This window comes from Sinocyclocheilus grahami, unplaced genomic scaffold, assembly GCF_001515645.1.
Source record: "Sinocyclocheilus grahami isolate Dianchi unplaced genomic scaffold, SAMN03320097.WGS_v1.1 scaffold938.1, whole genome shotgun sequence".
NCBI classification, from domain to species: Eukaryota; Metazoa; Chordata; class Actinopteri; order Cypriniformes; family Cyprinidae; genus Sinocyclocheilus; species Sinocyclocheilus grahami.
The window spans coordinates 78,815-99,023 of NW_015506117.1; the positions used below are offsets into that span (position 1 = coordinate 78,815).

The following is a 20,209-nucleotide window of genomic DNA, read 5'->3' on the forward strand; positions in this document are numbered from 1 at the left end:
TGCTTCAAATTGTAATGATATTTCACATGACTGTTTTTACTGTATTTTGACCAAATAAAAGCAGTTTTGATGCACATAAGTGACTTCTTTCAAAAACATAAACAAATCTAACCGACCCCACAGTAGTATTTTTAATTCATTTTGAAATACATTTATTTTACATTTTTTATATACATAAATTTATAAAAATTGCATTTTAAATCAGTGTTTAAAAATGTCCTATTTTCTGACAGTCTGAGCAAATATGACTTTTTCCCTCCCAAAACCAAGCAGATTTTACTTAAGTCCATGTTATGCTGCACATATTTGTCACTACTTCCATGCATACAGAAAACCTGCAAACTGTGCAGCATGTATGGTATGTAGTGCAGAAATAGCATGATGTTATGATGCTATGATGCTATGTTATTTCGCATATATCCTGCATCATGGATGATATGTGTGTAATAAGCTGTTTATGGTTGAAAATTCCTGTATGGATGTCTTTGTGTTATATTAGAGTGGTGAAGAACCTCTCCCAGAAATCCAGTCAAGAAAAAACTAAACACAGAAAATGAGGACAATCACAGGCATTAATTAAAGAACAGCAAGAGCTTTCATAAGCAGCAGAAATGTGAGATGCTCTCCACTTCAAAGAGTATTTTGGAACTTTTGTTGGTTAAGAAGATCACAGTGTTATCTGTAAAACCGTGCCGATTTCATATGCACTGCTCTTTGATTGACAGACATGTGGATCCTACTTGTCAGCCCTTCGGCCCAAAGTTAATGAAACGATAAAGAGGAAATAAAGACCTTCCAGTTCGGTGAATGACTCATTATTTTTCTTAATAGATGGCGCTTCGTTGATGTGGAGCAGAAGTGTTATTTTCATTTGCCAATGAGAAAATGCAATGTGAATGCTAAGGGAGGAAAATTATTAAAGGCCATCTGTGTTTTTGATGCCTTGACAATGTTTTCATTGAATCTTGTGCTTTAAAACATGTACACACAGGATTGTCTATGTTCTCTGACAGTGTTAGTATTCATGAGAGAGTCTGGCGTAACTGACCCCATTCACTGCTGTCAGCTTAGATATCAGAAAAAAAAATTTAAAAGGCGTTTAAAAGAACTTTTGTTTTTCGGGGAAAAATTTCTCTGGCAACTGCATTGAAAAATTCCTGGAGTGTCAGAAGATGACTTGGCTGATCACTACGCACAAAGAAAGTGCAATTTCTCTAACAACAGGACAGAGAAGCGGAAATAACTGTGGGAAGGTTATCTGACAGACCCCCCGCTATGATGCCGCCATGTGCAACGGTTCCTGAGAGATTTGTGAAATCGGAGAAAAAGGAGTTTCCATCACAAACCCTCAGAGAAACGAGCTCCTCTGACATGTCCAATTAGCTGTCATTGTGTCAGTCAAGCGTCAGTCTTCAGTGAGATATGTTTCGTCTAAAAACTTAATAATAAAGCTGGGATAAAAGAAGACCTGACCCAGTTTTCCAGTCAAAGCACTGATCGAGCCCCATCATAGCAACCTATCTGTTACATGAAAGAGAGGACGTGTCACAGCAAGACAACAGCAGTCTGAGCAAATATGACTTTTTCCCTCCCAAAACCAAGCAGATTTTACTTAAGTCCATGTTATGCTGCACATATTTGTCACTACTTCCATGCATACAGAAAACCTGCAAACTGTGCAGCATGTATGGTATGTAGTGCAGAAATAGCATGATGTTATGATGCTATGTTATGATGCTATTTCGCATATATCCTGCATCATGGATGATATGTGTGTAATAAGCTGTTTATGGGTGAAAATTCCTGTATGGATGTCTTTGTGTTATATTAGAGTGGTGAAGAACCTCTCCCAGAAATCCAGTCAAGAAAAAACTAAACACAGAAAATGAGGACAATCACAGGCATTAATTAAAGAACAGCAAGAGCTTTCATAAGCAGCAGAAATGTGAGATGCTCTCCACTTCAAAGAGTATTTTGGAACTTTTGTTGGTTAAGAAGATCACAGTGTTATCTGTAAAACCGTGCCGATTTCATATGCACTGCTCTTTGATTGACAGACATGTGGATCCTACTTGTCAGCCCTTCGGCCCAAAGTTAATGAAACGATAAAGAGGAAATAAAGACCTTCCAGTTCGGTGAATGACTCATTATTTTTCTTAATAGATGGCGCTTCGTTGATGTGGAGCAGAAGTGTTATTTTCATTTGCCAATGAGAAAATGCAATGTGAATGCTAAGGGAGGAAAATTATTAAAGGCCATCTGTGTTTTTGATGCCTTGACAATGTTTTCATTGAATCTTGTGCTTTAAAACATGTACACACAGGATTGTCTATGTTCTCTGACAGTGTTAGTATTCATGAGAGAGTCTGGCGTAACTGACCCCATTCACTGCTGTCAGCTTAGATATCAGAAAAAAAAATTTAAAAGGCGTTTAAAAGAACTTTTGTTTTTCGGGGAAAAATTTCTCTGGCAACTGCATTGAAAAATTCCTGGAGTGTCAGAAGATGACTTGGCTGATCACTACGCACAAAGAAAGTGCAATTTCTCTAACAACAGGACAGAGAAGCGGAAATAACTGTGGGAAGGTTATCTGACAGACCCCCCGCTATGCTGACGTGATGTGCAGCTGAGAGATTCGCGAAATCTGAGAAAAAGGAGTTTCCATCACAAACACAAAATGAGCTCCTCTGACATGTCCAATTAGCTGTCATTGTGTCAGTCAAGCGTCAGTCTTCAGTGGGAAATGTTCCCTGTGAAAACATAATAAAGCTGGGATAAAAGAAGACCTGACCCAGATTTCCAGTCAAAGCACTGATCGTGGCCCATCATATCAACCTATCCATTACATGAAAAAGAGGATGTGTCACAGCAAGACAACAGCGGAGATTGAGAAAAAACACTCGGGCTAGAGGAAATACAGAGTAACATCAATGATGGAGTGTGGTAGGGTGTCAGGAGCATTTTGTATCTGGCAGTGTGGATAACTCTGAACTGTTCATCAGTGGGGCAGCGAGGAGGGAATATTGCTTTTACTATGACCTTCTCTTGGGATTCGCAGGAAGGGCAATGTTTTAAAGTTTTAATATAATTTTTTAGAAAAAGAGGTTCTTTACATTGTAAAAATTTTTCTCCACAAAATGTCATTATTAATGTCTGTAATATTTTTAATGCCTTATGCTTACCAAGGCTGCATTTATTTGATCGAAATGACAAGCAATAAGGTGAAATATTATTACAGTTTAAAACGACAGTTTTTTTATTATTATAATTTTAAAATATTTTCAAATAGTATGCAAAGCTGAATTTTCAGCAGCCAATACAGAAAATACAAGAAACATTTCTTATTATCATTAGTTGAAAATGGTTGTGTTACTTTATGAAGTATGGAAAGTTTTTTTTTCCTTCAGGATTTTTTGATGAACAGAAATGTTAAAGCACTGCTTTTATTTGAAATAGAAATTATGAACATCTTTATGTAGTGGGACAAACAGTGCGTATTACAGTGTTGTTGTTGTTGTTTTAACAGGCAATGTGTGAGTTGTCCAATCACATAATTTCAGTGTGTACTGTATATAAAAGGGAATTTTAGGGTACCGCTTTTGTGTCACCACTCAGCACTTGTCAAGATAGAAGGGAAAATGAATGGGGCAAAATACCGTCAAATTCTTGAGGAAAATCTACTGCCCTCTGCCAGAAAGTTGTCAATGGGAAGAAGGTTTACCTTCCAACATGACAATGACTCAAAGCACACAGCAAAACTGAGCACACAGTGGTCGAAGGAGAAAAGGTGAATGTCCTTGCATGGCCTAGTCAGAGCCCAGACTTAAACCCCATTGAAAATCTGTGGAATGACAAACAGTCAGGGGCGTAGCAGCCACGGGGGAAAGGGGGGACATGTCCCCCACACTTTTAGTAAAAGGTTATTCTGTCCCCCGCACTTTGTTTTGTACCCACCGCCGATATTTCTATATTTCCGCCTGTGTTCTCTGATTAGTTTATTTAGATTTGAGTGAACTAACATTCAGCCAATCACAAGGCGAATCATCTCTTGGGCGCGTGGGTCATGAGCTTCAAATCTCCTCCTGTTGTTCTCGCGATTTCACTTTGCTCTTTGGGCGGATTTGGGGTAAAATGCACCCCAGAAAAAAGCAGATGATTACGTCCTTTTTCAAACACTGTAAGTATGTGTTATGTCACGATGACACAAATCACGCGATCGAATTTCTACGTAATTATTTGATCTAACGGGGCATCTACATCTACACCCATCTACACCGGATGCGAGTGATGCGACAAAAGAACCCGTTAATAACGAGGCATGTGACCTCGCGCTGGATCCAGTGTGTGTTATATGCTCTCCTACTTGTAAGTCGCTTTGGATAAAAGCGTCTGCTAAATGAGTAAATGTAAATATGGACAGCATAACTGATTTTTGGGTTCTTTTGTCGCGTCGTGCCGCTCGCGTCCGGAGTAGAATTATCCTTTCCCAATAAAGCAAAGTTGTTTTGCGCCGAATACTTATGATATCTCATCATACTTTATCATATTTTAGTACTTTAATTCATATAGATGTCCACTGTGGTCTCAAAGTCCCAAGTCCTGCAGTTATTTTAAAATTAGGGTTAGATTTAGGGTTTTTGTGTATGATATCACAAAAAATAGGTCTCTGTAAGCTGTCTTGCTTCCTGTAATCTATCATGGCATATTCCCAAAAATGCCATAAGGGTGCTCTAAAACAGTGTTTCCCAACCGGGTGCCGTCTGTCGAGAGCAGGGGTGCCGTGTAAAAATCCTTTTTCAAAATTTTTAAATAGCTAAAATGTTCAAAAAAGCATCTATTATATAATATCCATTTCTGATGTCGCAAATAATTAGATTAATAATATGCACAGAAATTTCGGCTGCCGAAAATTAGTTCACCGCTCAGGTTTCACTTTCACGTGGTGTGACGCTCTGCGTATTATCCGCTCTATGCGTGTGCGCTCCGCTCATATACCGTTCATGCTCATCGGAACAGCAAAGTCCACTCAAAAATCGAGCCGACAGGAAACATGGATGTAGTACAGTATTGTTTCTGTTTGCAATAGCCCTACTGTGCTGTAACAAGGTGTGGTAAATGGGCAACTCTGGTAACGCTGCCCTCTCATTCATTTATCTGCTAACCGTTATGCTCACGTGTTCTGATAATAATAGCTTTCTAGGACTAAACATTATTTGGATAATTGGTAAAAAAATAAAAAAATAAATAAGTGAAATATCTTAACCCTACTGTTAGACCTACCTGAAAAACTAAAAAGCAATTTATTTCATTCGAAGGCCTGTCATTATTTTTTAATTGTGCTATCATTATTAATTTCTTTATTTGTTCTTATTTTATTACTGACTGCTTGTCATTTTTTATTCAATTCAAAGTTTGAAATCAAGCTATCTCGTGCTACTGCACCAAAATTACCCCACTGTAAAATTAAAAAAACACTGAGTCGGTTCACGTGAATATGAAAGCAACACGTACTCGGGTGCGCACTTGTTCAGGAAGTAAACTGCACATGCGTTTTAGGTGATTACAATGTATTTTCTTCAATAAAACACATCTAAGTGATGATAGTGTTGCTGATTTACCTTGGATTTGAGCGAGAGTGTGCCTGTAGTGTATTCGCGTGCAATCAGAGCAGCAAATGATTGGTAATCCGCTGTCTCCTCAAAATAGCCGTCTCTTCAAAAATAGCCGTCTACATGCCCCTCACATACAGTAAACCCATATGTCGTTTACTCTGCTGCGCATACTAGCACCAAATTAATTTAAAAACACAATATTGACCCACGTTCTGTTTTCTATCATACGTTGTGCATGTTTGTGATGCCGTAAGATGACTGCAAATGCAGAGAGTGTGAAACCAGACCAACGCAGAGAGGGGGTGCCGGGAACAATCGCACTCGGGTTCGAACCACAGCAAACAACCCCAGTGTGAAAGCCACCTCAATGATTTTAAATGTAGTCCTTGATTGTTAAAATAAAGTTTTGTATTTTGGTATCCACATCTCAGGCCATTCTTTTTGAAGGGAAGCTCCTGTGTGCCCTTTTTCAGTGATTAATTCATAAGGATTTAGATTTCCCTGTCGACAGGGTGGCATGGTCAGTTACATCTTCGAGCTGTTTCCCCTTTCCGACCATATGACCTGCTATATTCACTATAACTTTTGATCAATTTAATGTGTCCATTTATATTATAATTGACCATATTTTAATGATTAGGTATGATTTATTGTGCACGTGAATTAAAAGAGAAAAAAATTTTTTTTCAAAGCATTTGAAGCATTAGCCCCTTATTTTTTAACCCCTTCCCTCTATGCACCTGTCATATAGAGACCAACTCTCATAATCCAATCAATTCCTGATGAATAAATCCCACCCTACATGTTTTCTCATTAAACTTCCTGTTTCACTCTGAAATGTCACACTGTAGAAGTGTAATGTGTTGCGAATGATACATCATGTTGACTTCAAGAATAGGATTATTTGCAATGTACCTTTCCTGGATAAATCAGGTGTCCTTATATAAGTTACCTGTTTTACAGACATGCAACAGTCTGCAGAGATCTTTCAGATGCTGTCCTATATGTCCCGTCCCGCAGTTTTGGAGAGGTGTCAGAACTCAAGCTAGAGACACCACCTGCTCAGTCTGTATGACCTGTGCTCATTCTCTCTTCCTCTGTTAGCCCGACTGCTTGAACTGTCCCCTGCTCCAGTTAAGATAGAGCTCAGATGTGAAGTAAAGGACTGCAGCCAGACTAGGTGCCCAAATGGACAGAAGAGGATGTGACAACACACACACACACACACACACACACACACACACACACACACACACACACACACACACACACACACACACACACACAAACACACAAACATACACACACACACACACACACAAACAGACCTGCTCTCAAGCTCACAGACAAAAAAAAACAAAACAAATTAAACAGGGTGACACATCTCAATCTGTGCCTCCCATTAGAAGACTTTACACTAAGCTTATTATTAGAGAAAAATTTAAATGTATGGAAACAGACAAAACTTCTCAATTAGTTTCTCAAAGATGGAACCTGCTAGCTTAATGTAGGCAAACCAGCATTCACAGCACACTAATTAAAGCATGGCTGGGAGATTTTAATGGCTTTCTGAGAGCAAGAGAAAACAGAATTTTATATCGCCCAGTAACAGGCTTCACTGGCCACACTGCAGTTAAACATGGTAGATCCTCCTCTAGTGAGAGCTTAATCCCGTTCTGTACATAGATTGATTGCTTCTTTTTGTGCTGTTTCAATGGCAGAGAACAAAACTACAACCTAACTAACTGATTTTTGGCTGTGGAACTAAGCAATTTTGGTAACACTTTACAGTGTATTTGTTTTACATGTTACATGTATGTACTATAATAATAAACAGTACATTATGCATAATTACAAGCAACTTGATGCCTGACACTTACAGTATATTATTAATTGTGTAATTACACTGTAACAAGGACACAAAAACACTGTGAGTCTGACTGGAACTTTACTAACATTCAATTCTTATGGGGGGGAACAAGGCAGATCTGATATACCGTACTGTGATATTTTTTCTGCATTCAAAGGCATAATCTACATTTGACTCAATGCGGCTACAACTGGCTTCTAAAAGGTGGAACATTTAGTGCCCAAATGACAATTTAAATGAGAAAAAATAAATAAATAAGCAGGATCACACAATGGTTCATCGATGGTTATGCAGAAGCGTTTCAGTTCAATGAGTCAATGAGTACATAACTTGCTTCCTCACCTTTAAACAAGTCACTACTGTGTGTGCTATGATGGAGAGATGTTTAGTATTCAGGCCACAATAATTTAAGTATTTATTAAATTAAGTAATAATTTACGCATATATATATATATATTCTCCGTTCCCTCCTTCAGGGAACGAGGGTTACACAAGTAACCTAGACGTTATCAGTACTCATTTAGTAGCATGTCAACAGTGCATAAAGTGTCACCATATATATTGATAGAATTAAATACTTTTATTCAGCAATGATGCATTAAAAATTATCAAAAGTGACAGTAAAGAGATTATTTTTTATGTTCTAACTTTCTATTCATCAAAAATGCTGATTTCTTGAGTTTTTACAAAAGTATTAAGATGCTGTTTTTAACACTGATAATAAGACATGTTTCTTGACCATCTAAGTTCTAAAGGATCATGTGACACTGAAGACTGGAGTAATGGCTTTTGAAAATTCAGCTTTGCCATCGCAGGCATAAATTACATTTTAAAATATATTTAGTAAGTAGGGAATATAATTAAATTAAATTAAATCAAATTGTAATATTATTTCACAATATTTATGTTTCTGATCAAATAAATGCAGCCTTGGAGATGTTTTAGAAAATCATAATAACATCTAAGCGACCTGAAACTTTTGAACTGTAGTGTACACTAGAGTGTGTTTTAGTTATAAATGAGTTCCTATCAAATTATGTCAGTCTAATGATCCTGATTGTATTTGTGTCATATAAATATTGTTCTGTTTTGTATCAATAATGCTTGTTTGGGGGAAAAAATGGTGTACTGATTATGGTTCCAACATGCCTCCCTGAAAAAGTTGATACAGTCTAACAATTGGATCTCATGTGCCAAGTAACAACAACAACAAAAAATGTGTAACAGTTTTTCCTGGCTGTGGCCAATAGTGACTACATTTTAAATTATTTTGGGACACATTCATTTTTTGGCACATTTGAAACCAATTTAGTTGCAGTTTGAAGCCTGCTATTACACTTCACTAGAACCCTTCTAAGTGTTAATTTTGTTCGTGTGGTTGTGTCGCATATGTGAAAACTTTAAAAACTTTAACATTTCTAAGTACAAGACAAGATGTTCTGGAAAACATTCAAGGTGTTCTGGCAGTATGTGGTGACATGAGAGGCTGTGTCTGTAATAGGATTGTGCACCTGTATGTAGACACTTGAAACGTGCTGGTTTGTTTACAGCATTATACCTGTAAGTGTGTGTGTGTGTGTGTGTGTGTGTGTGTGTGTGTGTGTGTGTGTGTGAGGCTCATGGCCCCGGGCCCTTTGCTCCCAGGCTGCATACCTGGAGTCAGCAGAATGACAGAGGTGACGATCAGAGAGCAGATGACCAGAATAACAAGAAGTGCAATCGCTATTCCCTTCCAGTTCCTCTGCGGAGGGTTACTTCCCACCAGCTCCTAAAGAAAGAGACGGACAAAGAGAGAGAACGCATGTGAGTCGATGAATGCAAATGGGAGGTTAGTCAAGACAGTTGTGTGTCAGTGAGCAGCACCTCCTGGGAAACTGCTGTTGGCCTAAAACAATTTCTGCCACCATCTCTGTGTCATTTATGGCGCTTTTCCACTGTGTAGTATGGTACGGCACGGCACGGCTCGGCTCGGTTTGCGTTTCCACTGCAGTTCAGTACCGCTTTAGAGTGGGCGGGATTATTCACATTATAGTGTCATTATAGTTGCGCCGCCTCTATTGCCGTGACTCCTGAAAAACTTTTCCTTCGCTTGCTGTGCTGATTTAAATCTAGCGGTTCTGTTGTGTTTGTGTCGCAAGTTCAGTGTAGTGATGATTTTCTCCGGCCGATCAGTGATCAGCAGAGTTTACACGTCACGTTTTGGTAACGGTACGGTTCACTTGGAACCTCAACAGAGGTGGTACTAAAAAAAGTACCAGGTACTGTACCCAGTGGAAAACCCCCCAAAAGTGAACCATACCGAGCCGTACCGTGCCGTACCATGCAGTGGAAAAGTGCCATTAGTGTGACATACAGTTGATTTATCTCATAAGAAGAAGTATCTTATGCTCAATTAGGCTGCATTTATTTGATAAGAAATACAGTCAAATTAGTAATTATGTGAAAAATTATTACAAATTTTAATAACTGTAAAAAAAATAAAAAATGTAATTGAAAGCTGTTTTTTAACAGCCATTACTTCAGTCTTTAGTGTCACATTATCCTTCAGAAATAATTGTAATATATTGATTGGCTTCTCAAGAAACTTGTTCTTTTTATTATCAATGTTGAAGGCTGTTTTGCTGCTTAATATGTTTGTAGTAAACATGATACGTTTTTCTTTTCCAGAATTATTTGATGAATAAAAAGTTCAAAAGAACAGAATTTATTTGAAATTTTGTAACAGTACAAATGTCTATACTGTTTTGAGCAATTTAATGCATCCTTGCCGAATAAAAGTATTCATTTATTTCAATATAATAAAATAATTTTACTGAACCCAAATTTTGGTTGTGTTGATTTTTTTTCCCCAGCAATGCTGGAAGATTTATTTATTAAATAAAGTATAAGGCTCTGAAAAGCCTGAGGGCGTTTTAATTTCTAAAGGCCAGAAAACGCATACATCATTTGTATTTGGTCCATGTGTTGTAAAAACTATGTAGAGCAATGGTTCTCAATCTTTTTTGGGCAAGCGTCCCCCTACCCATTAGCCAGGTCCCTCACTGCCCCCCATCAAATGACGTGACATGACATGTGACATGTGGCCAAGTATGGTGACCGTTCAGTGCCTTGCTCAAGGGCACCTCAGTCGTGGTATTGAAGGTGGGAGAGAGCGCTGTACATTCACTCCCCCCACCTACAATCCCTGCCGGTATGAGACTCGAACCCGCAACCTTTGGGTTACGAGTCCAACTCTCTAACCATTAGGCCACGACTTCCCAAATAAAACATAGTCTAAATGTCTTCACCGAATATTAAAGTTGATTATTATGTTGTGCTTATAATGAGGACTGTTATTATATTTACAGTACCAAATTCCAAATTTAAAGAGACTTGATAAAAAATTCCTGTTTAAAATATACTGTATCCACAGGGGCATTTTTACAGAAGAGATTTTAGTTTGTTCTTCCATTCCTGGAGCTCCTGTACACAATTTTTACTGCTGTCATATGTTTGGATGTTTTAGCTTTCAGTGAAAAAAAAAAATATACTTTTCTATTTTAGAAAAGACCCTGTTTTTTGAGAATACATTGATATAATTTCCTTTGTTTCTAACATAGTGGGCAAGCTAATTTTGGTGGGTAAATATCACATTTACACAAGCAAATGGAAGAAATGTAAACCCTTCTTTACTATATTTCATGATTTTGTGAGAATATTTCAAAGTTTGCTTACAAATACTTTAAAGAAAACTCATTTTCAAAATAGTTACTATTTTAGTGCTGTCCTCATTTATAACTTTGTTATAGTCCATTACATTTCAAGCCTTGCTTTTTTTGTCAGTGTGGTATGCCAGCTGTAATAATAATAATAATAATAATAATAATAATAATAATGTATTATAATATTAATGTATTGGAGTAATGGAGCTTTAGCATGAGAGGAAAACACATTTAAAAATATTTAAATTGAAAGCATTTCTTTCATTTTGTAGATTTACTGTTTTTACTTTATTTTTTGATAAAAAAAATTAAACCTTACTGAGCAGAAGAGACTTGTTTCAAAACCATTAGAAAATCTTACTGACTGATTATTAGCCCATGCATATTTAAAAAAATATGTCACTGAATGCCACATGACATTCATTACATATTTGATTTGACTGGACTTGAAATATCATTATCATTAGTTTCCCAAGGAGTAAAAAAAGCCAAAGCACGAGTTCATCAGTCGTTCAGTAACTGAGAGCGAGTTACTATTTCTGATACACTCATGCGCTTGCGCTACCGACAAGTTGACAGAAATATAGAAAGTGCGCTTTGATGAATCCACTGTAGAGAAAGTGTTAGGATGTGGCAGAGCATTTTCTTTTGCAAGCCTTGCTTTTTTTGTCAGTGTGGTATGCCAGCTGTAATAATAATAATAATAATAATAATAATAATAATAATGTATTATAATATTAATGTATTGGAGTAATGGAGCTTTAGCATGAGAGGAAAACACATTTAAAAATATTTAAATTGAAAGCATTTCTTTCATTTTGTAGATTTACTGTTTTTACTTTATTTTTTGATAAAAAAAATTCGGAGCCTTTCACCCTGTCCTGCCCCACATATGCACTCTGAATGACAATAACAGGTGTTTACCCACAAAGCTCTGCTTCTTAATGACATGAGACAAATTAAGAGAATGTATTAGTAATGAGTCTGATTAATGCTTAAATGTGCACACGCATAAAGGTGCATACCAGAATCTTAGACCAAATATTTGCCGATAGTTTACATTTTCTTTTGTTTTGTTTTCTTCTCTTCTGTTTAAATAGTTAAAGTAATGTATAATGTATTACGTTAATATTATTTAATATATATATATCATAGCCATCATTATATAATTGATTGACATGTACAATTTTAAGCTAAACAGTAAACTGATCAGATTTGTGGAAAAAATCTGGGGGGGAAAATCTTTGCACATTAAATATGAAAGCATTATTAATAGTTCTATTAACATTGGGATGTGCATCCTGTTAAGACAAATATAAAACAGATTAAGTGATATATATGTATGTATATATATATATATATATATATATATATATATATATATCAAGTGGGGCAAAGTGGGTTGCACAAAGTCACTTGGCTGCTGATAAATTTCATTTGCGCTGAATGTCACAAAAAACAGTCCAATTAATGAGCAAATGATTCTTAAGAGACAATTCTTATAAGGTATCATTTTAAAAACATGGTTTCAATACTCTTTTGTTTTCAATACTATTTTTTTACAGCAATAGCTGGATAGCTAGATGTCCATATTATGGATTTCCTGGAACGGCATAAGTTATATTACTTCTGTGAGGCATATTTAGACTTTATTTTAGCACTCCATAATGCTCACACCACCCTATTTTGGGTAAAAATACGAAAAAATAAATATATAAAATATATTTATAGAATAAAATAAATCTCTACAGAAATTTGAATTAAACATATGCAAATTATAAGATTTTCTCCAGTGCTTTACCAACTCGAGAAGTTTTCATTAATGTAAAAATAAACCTCATCGTCATGTTTTAGAGCAGAGGGGGCAAACTACGATCTGCCGGGTACTTTCATCTGGCCCGTGAGGCAGTTAGTCCAAAATGACTAATTTAAACAATATCAGCAAATTCCAATAGATGGTGTGATAGCCTGCAGTGCAGTATATAACAGTTACGTATCTGGTAGGCCTATTTCCAATCAGAATTAAAATGTGCTCAGTAATATCGACTGGGTCGGATTTACCTCTTATTGTGACACAGGCAAAAGAAAAGTTTGGGTCCCCCTTGCCTAATTAATATATAATATTACCACTCCAAAACAGCAAACAAAAATTTATCATAATCCATAGAACTTTTTACAGTGTTCTCTAATGCAGAATCCCATTGCTGAATACAAAACGTCATTTTATTTTATGTATTATGTATCTATGTTAGTAACGGAGGCTTCAGCAATAATACGCAGACTAATGCAGTTATGAGAGAGAGAGAGAGACAGAGAGAAAGAGAGGGAGAGAGAGAGAGAGAGAGAGAGAGAGAGACTTTTGACTTTTAAAACCCCTTTTATTCAAAAAAATTATGAACAATTATTAACAAAATACAATTACAAATAATTAACAAAAAATCAAAACCATTTTACCAATTAAATACTAAGCTTCCATTTTCACTCACAGATACCAGTGCCTCTCTCACACCCCACCTCCATTCAAAAAAGCAACATTATCAGTATATTGATAATATGTATACTCAATGATCACTCGGGATTCTATTAAAGACTTAAACATTGCTACCATATCAACATCCTTTCCTGCATTTTTACTCTGATGGGAAGAGAGAGAGAGAGAGAGAGAGAGAGAGAGAGAGAGACTTTTGACTTTTAAAACCCCTTTTATTCAAAAAAATTATGAACAATTATTAACAAAATACAATTACAAATAATTAACAAAAAATCAAAACCATTTTACCAATTAAATACTAAGCTTCCATTTTCACTCACAGATACCAGTGCCTCTCTCACACCCCACCTCCATTCAAAAAAGCAACATTATCAGTATATTGATAATATGTATACTCAATGATCACTCGGGATTCTATTAAAGACTTAAACATTGCTACCATATCAACATCCTTTCCTGCATTTTTACTCTGATGGGATTTCAAAATGGCTAGCTTAGCTTGGCCAATTAGAAAATTAGCAAGAACAAATTGTTGTTGCCACGACCTTCTATATTGATATCCTAAAATAAACAAAATATTGTTATACGAAAAACTTGAAATGTTTCAAGTATTAGGAACAAAGGACCAAGTTTTGGACATTCAAAAACATTTGAAAAACAGTATCATGAGCATTACAGAATGGACACAGTAAAACCATCTCATTGAATTTTGAAACTAAACTATTTGAGGCTATAGCACAATGGAGTACTCTCCACTGAAGATCTCCACATCGCTTAGATACAGGAGGTTTATATAATACTCTCCATGATGGATATACTCCCTCACGAATAGAAATCGTATTTCTCCATTTAGTATCTGGTCTTCCTTGCAACTGTCCAACATGCACAGATTTAACACAAATATAATAAAGAGTTTTCTTCGCCACATTATGAAAAACCAAATCACCATAACCCTTCAACAATGTAGTCTGATTCATATTACCCCCGACTCCCATACCTTTAGGGATCACCTTCAGCTCGGGGAAGTTCTGAGGTAAGAAACCATTTACCAGGGCTGAATTTATAAAGGAAATTAATGCAGGAGGAAAGGCATCTTGATTATCCTATCCACAGTTCTCAGAGATTTTAATTTAACCTGTGCAGCAAGTGACAGCCCAGTTCGCCACTTACATTGTATCAAATCAATTAAATCCATCACTTTACTGACCCCAGCACTTAAAAATTGTGGAATAAAACAAGACAAACTGGATGGTAATTTTATAAGGGGATTAAAAAACAAAGGTTCTGAAATCCCATAGAGCACATCTTCTGTTCTTGAAAGATGTAAATATTTCCATGATTTAATAACTGACAAATAACAAGTTTTTCCAAAAACAACTGTTTATCAAGGCCTATTCCACCTAGGTCTGTTAATATAGACAAACCAAATGTAACCCATTGTAAAGGAGCAGAACAATACAAAAGCCTCTGCAATGTTTGTAATCTCATTGCTAATATGTTTCACTCTATATGTATTAGTCCTTGACCTCCCTCTGCCACAGGAAGGTAAAGTATCCCAGGAATAAGCCAATGATGACCATTCCAAAAAAAATCCACAACAACTTTTTGAATGGTAATAAGCAATTCCTTGAGAGGATTTAAAACAGTAAGTATATGCCACAACATTGAGGCTGTCAAATTATTAATAATCAAGCACGTCCCTCTAAAAGAAAGCTGCGGGAGAAGCCATCGCCATTTCTGTAATCTACCAATCACCCGATTTGCTAATCCCACCCAATTCTTTTCGGTGTATTGGGCTGTCCCAAAAACAACACCAAGTACTTTAAAACCATCCTGAGCCCATTTACATTGTTGTGGCAATCAAGGTGGTCCCATTCTCCTAACAACAAAGATGCGAGCAGTTAATACGAGCAGATGTAGCTTTCTAAAACGTATTCAAGCAATAAATAAGTTTAGTAACATCATCAGTGCTCTTAATTATCACTGTTACATCATCTGCGTAAGATGTAAGCTTCACAGGGGCTACTTCTGGAAAACCTGGGACACCAATACCACACAGCTGTTTCCTCAGCATAACTAGCAGAGGTTCAATAGAAATAAAGAACAGCAGACCAGACAGAGGGCATCCTTGTCTTATTCCCCTAGTCACAGGGAAAGGCCTAATTAAAGACCCATTAATCTGTAGCATACTGTAAATGTCACTGAACAGAAGCTTGACAAGATAAATAAAATGTGAACCAAAACCAAAAGCTTCCAGGGTCTTAAAGAAATAATGATGGTCCACCCTATCGAAAGCTTTTTCCTGATCCAAGGAAAGGAATCCAATGTCCAGTTTGTGTCTTTGTGCAACTGTAAAAATGTCTTTATGAGAAAAAGATTATCGAAAATTTTACGTTTAGGGACGCAAAAAGACTGATCTTCATGGATTACATTTGTCACATATTTTTTAAGTATATTAGTTATTGTTTTAGACAAAATTTTAAAATCAACACAGATCAGTGACACAGGTCGCCAATTTTTAAGGAACCCAAGATCTCCTTTTTTGGAATCAATGTTACAACTGCTTGGGGTAGATTCAATTACCAAAACCAAAAGCTTCCAGGGTCTTAAAGAAATAATGATGGTCCACCCCAAAGCTTTTTCCTGATCCAAGGAAAGGAATCCAATGTCCAGTTTGTGTCTTTGTGCAACTGTAAAAATGTCTTTATGAGAAAAAGATTATCGAAAATTTTACGTTTAGGGACGCAAAAAGACTGATCTTCATGGATTACATTTGTCACATATTTTTTAAGTATATTAGTTATTGTTTTAGACAAAATTTTAAAATCAACACAGATCAGTGACACAGGTCGCCAATTTTTAAGGAACCCAAGATCTCCTTTTTTGGAATCAATGTTACAACTGCTTGGGGTAGATTCAATTTATGAAAGTACTTCTGTTCTCTTGGTTTTTTTCAAGACCAAAGAATGCAGAGGGAGCATCCATTTAATTTAGCTGAGAATATCTGGTCCTTAAGAGGGTTGTTTTTCCTTGCTCCTCCAACAATGTCTTTAGAAGGAATTTATTTCTCTCAATGGAATCAGCAGAGTCACCATGGCTACTTTGTCTCAGAATAACTTCTTCTAGTGACTTTTTATTTGAGATTTCTGGTATTATGGGCAATATATTGTTGGCAAAACAACTTAATATGCACTTTGCCCATATCCCACCACTGACTTCAAGGAAAACTACATCTCTCCTCTCTCCAAGATTGCCAGAAAAGATTAAAAGAGTGAATAAAAGAGTGATCCTGTAATAATCTGTTGTTAAAGTGCCAATGTGATTTATGGATTTTAGAAGACAGGACAGAAACAGCTATAGAAATATAGTGGTGGTCAGATAAAAACGATGGTACTATTATGCTGTTATAAAACCTATTACTCTTAGCAACATAAAATCGGTCAAGTCTCGCTCCAGACAAAGAATTTGAGTTAGTTTTTAACCAGGTATACTGTTTAACTCCAGGAAAATTGTGTCTCCATAAATCAACAAAATCATGGTAATCAGTAAAATATTTTTTAATTTCTGCAGAACTTGGGTGAGGTTCATCATGATTTCTATCTAAATCAGGGTTTATAGTGCAATTAAAATCACCTCCTACTACTACAATATTATCCTGTGGGCACTGTGACAAAGCACCAGACAAATTGTTTTACAAATATTTCACGCTTTTGTCCAACATTTGGAGCATATAGATTAAAAAAAGAAAACCATATTTGTCCAACCATAACATCTGCTCTTAAAAGTCGACCAGGAATTATCTCAAACATAACTGGTTGATTATAGACACATGGAGAAATAAGTATAGCAACACCGGCACTAAGATAAGTCCCATGACTCATTAAAATATTTCCCTTCCCATCACAATTCCACTGTGTCTGGTTCTGTAAGTCAGAATGAGTCTCCTGATGCAAAATAATGTCTGCTTTTTTTAATTGTAAATAATTAAACAGAGCAAGTCTCTTTGTTGTATCCCGACATCCATTAATGTTAAAAGATCCAATATTTATGAATGCCATTGGGAAAAAATGCTAGGGAGTCCAAAAACCCAGAAAAATAGACAGACAATCATGATCCCATAGATATTTCCTAAAACAAACTTTTAATCTTTTTTTTTAACAGTGCTCATGTGTTTTTGAGCCTGTAATGTTTAGCTTGATCAAGCTCCTCCACTGTTGCTTTTCATAGCCAATGTACAAACCCAATTCCAAAAAAGTTGGGACACTGTACAAATTGTGAGTTGGATGCACACAGTGGTAAACATGGCCTTGTCCCAACTTTTTTGAGATGTGTTGATGGCATGGAATTTAAAATCAACTTATTTTTCCCTTAAAATGATACATTTTCTCAGTTTAAACATTTGATATGTCATCTATGTTGTATTCTGAATAAAATATTGAAATTTGAAACTTCCACATCATTGCATTCTGTTTTTATTCACAATTTGTACAGTGTCCAAACTTTTTTGGAATCGGGTTTGTACATGAATCAATTAAAAGTTGTAAATCTGGGAAGGATTTTTCAAGCTTTGGTCTTCGCTGATTGAAGGTATCATCAAGAATGTCATTTATTTGGCGAACTGTATAATAAGGATGCTTTAATTTAAAATTGTGACAAATCTCTGCAGAACCTCCCTGCGATTCTGCTATATCAGAAGTGTCACTGTCAGAATCCATAGACTGAACTTCACTTCCTTCTATCAGCATCCCCGTGCCAGGCTGAGTTCTGATGCCTGAGAATCTATTGACTCATCACCAACCCTCACAAGCTCAGCACTCTCTACAGATCTCTCCAATTCACTGATTTCACCAGGACCTGCGTCAGCGCTCTCTACTTCATCACGCACTGTATTTACACTTACAAGGTATTCATGGAAGTTTGTTCTACATCGTCAAAGTGTTTGTGCATTACAGCATCATTGGCACTCTCACCATCTTTAGAGATAGAAGGTGCTTCAATTTTCTGATCAGTCCCATCACTGTGAATTTTTTCGCCTTCATTATTTAAAGGCAATTGTTCTGTAGAAGGATTAAGTTCAGTCACATTAGTATTAGCCTCATCGGTCACTGAACATACCAGTTTTGTATGGCCATACTTTCCACAAGTAAAACACCTCATTGATTCCGTACTGATATAAATGGTATATTCTTTACCCAGCATTCAGCGGGTAAAGAATTCAGCGTTCAGGATCATGAAGGTCTGACGTCTAAACGACATCACATGTTTGAGATCTGGATTTTTTAATCCTAACGGCATCATTTTAATTGGCCCCACTATTTTACCATAGCATCCTAACAAACACCCAAGTGAATCATTGGTAATGAATGGAGGTACATTCGAAAGAATAACTTTCTTAGATGAATTCGACAATGGCAAAACTGGTAGAAAAGTATCTCTAACGGATAAACCAAATGCTGAACCAAACCAACTTCTCTCAAAAAGACAACAGCTTTATTAATCCTTGATGCGGACACAATATTATGAGCACTAACTTCACTAAGACAATGGCAAAACTGGTAGAAAAGTATCTCTAACGGATAAACCAAATGCTGAACCAAACCAACTTCTCTCAAAAAGACAACAACAGCTTTATTAATCCTTGATGCGGACACAATATTATGAGCACTAACTTCACTACTGATCGCAATTAGACAGTCCTCGACTGTTATGGATTAATCAGGTAAACATTTGCACCCATGCTTAGCGGTTAAAGGACCACAACCATCTGAATCTGTTCCCATTTTTCACCACCCTTGGGTGATAAAATCGGCGACAATTAAATCTACACTAAACCAAAATATCTAAACAAACCAAAGGAAAAGGAAAAAGTAACAACTCACTCAAACTGAGAAATGTCATGTAGCTTTTCAGCTGCAAAACTATTTTACTGATAAAGTCGCAGGTCAGCGCTGACAAGTTTCAGTGTGTGTGTTTGTTCCCCCTGTGCTCACCACCGTGTGTCTGTACTGTAAGCTATTTGTGTGCGTTTGTATGAGAGAATGGGAGCAGAAACGTGTGAGAGAGAGAGAGCGAGTGGGAGAAATAAAGTCTGCTTTTCATAGGTAATAAAAAAGAAAAATTAAAAAAATGCTTCATTTGTCATGCATATATGCAGCCCCTCACTTATATTCAAAAAACTTGATGTGGCCCTCGAGTGAAAAAGTTTGCCCACCCATTTTAGAGCCTTGTTATATTTCTGTTTATTTTTAAAATAAATAAATAAATACATCAAGTTAAGGTATATAAACTGCTATTTGGTATGTTGTGGCAGTTGTTCCCCATGATACTGAAGATGGAACTGAATATTGATATTTTCAAGGTATTGAAGTGATATTTTCAAATTGAAGTGATTCCAGTATCGTGACAACACTAATATATGTGTGTGTGTATGTGTGTGTGTGTGTGTATACTCTCACTACTATATTATAATATATTGCTCACTACTAAAACATATATATATAAAAAATAAATAAATAAATAAAATAATAATAATTAT

General features: G+C 36.3%; 1 protein-coding gene across 1 annotated transcript in view; it reads right to left on the reverse strand.

Annotated features, from left to right (window-relative positions):
• LOC107564467 (dipeptidyl aminopeptidase-like protein 6) overlaps positions 1–20,209 on the reverse strand; it is a gene marked incomplete at its 3' end in the record, with an annotated part of 320,140 nt that overhangs the window by 59,552 nt on the left and 240,379 nt on the right. The window contains exon 2 of the mRNA XM_016249555.1: positions 9,136–9,250. Coding sequence (XP_016105041.1) covers positions 9,136–9,250 — 115 coding nt within the window. The remainder of the gene's footprint in view (positions 1–9,135; positions 9,251–20,209) is intronic.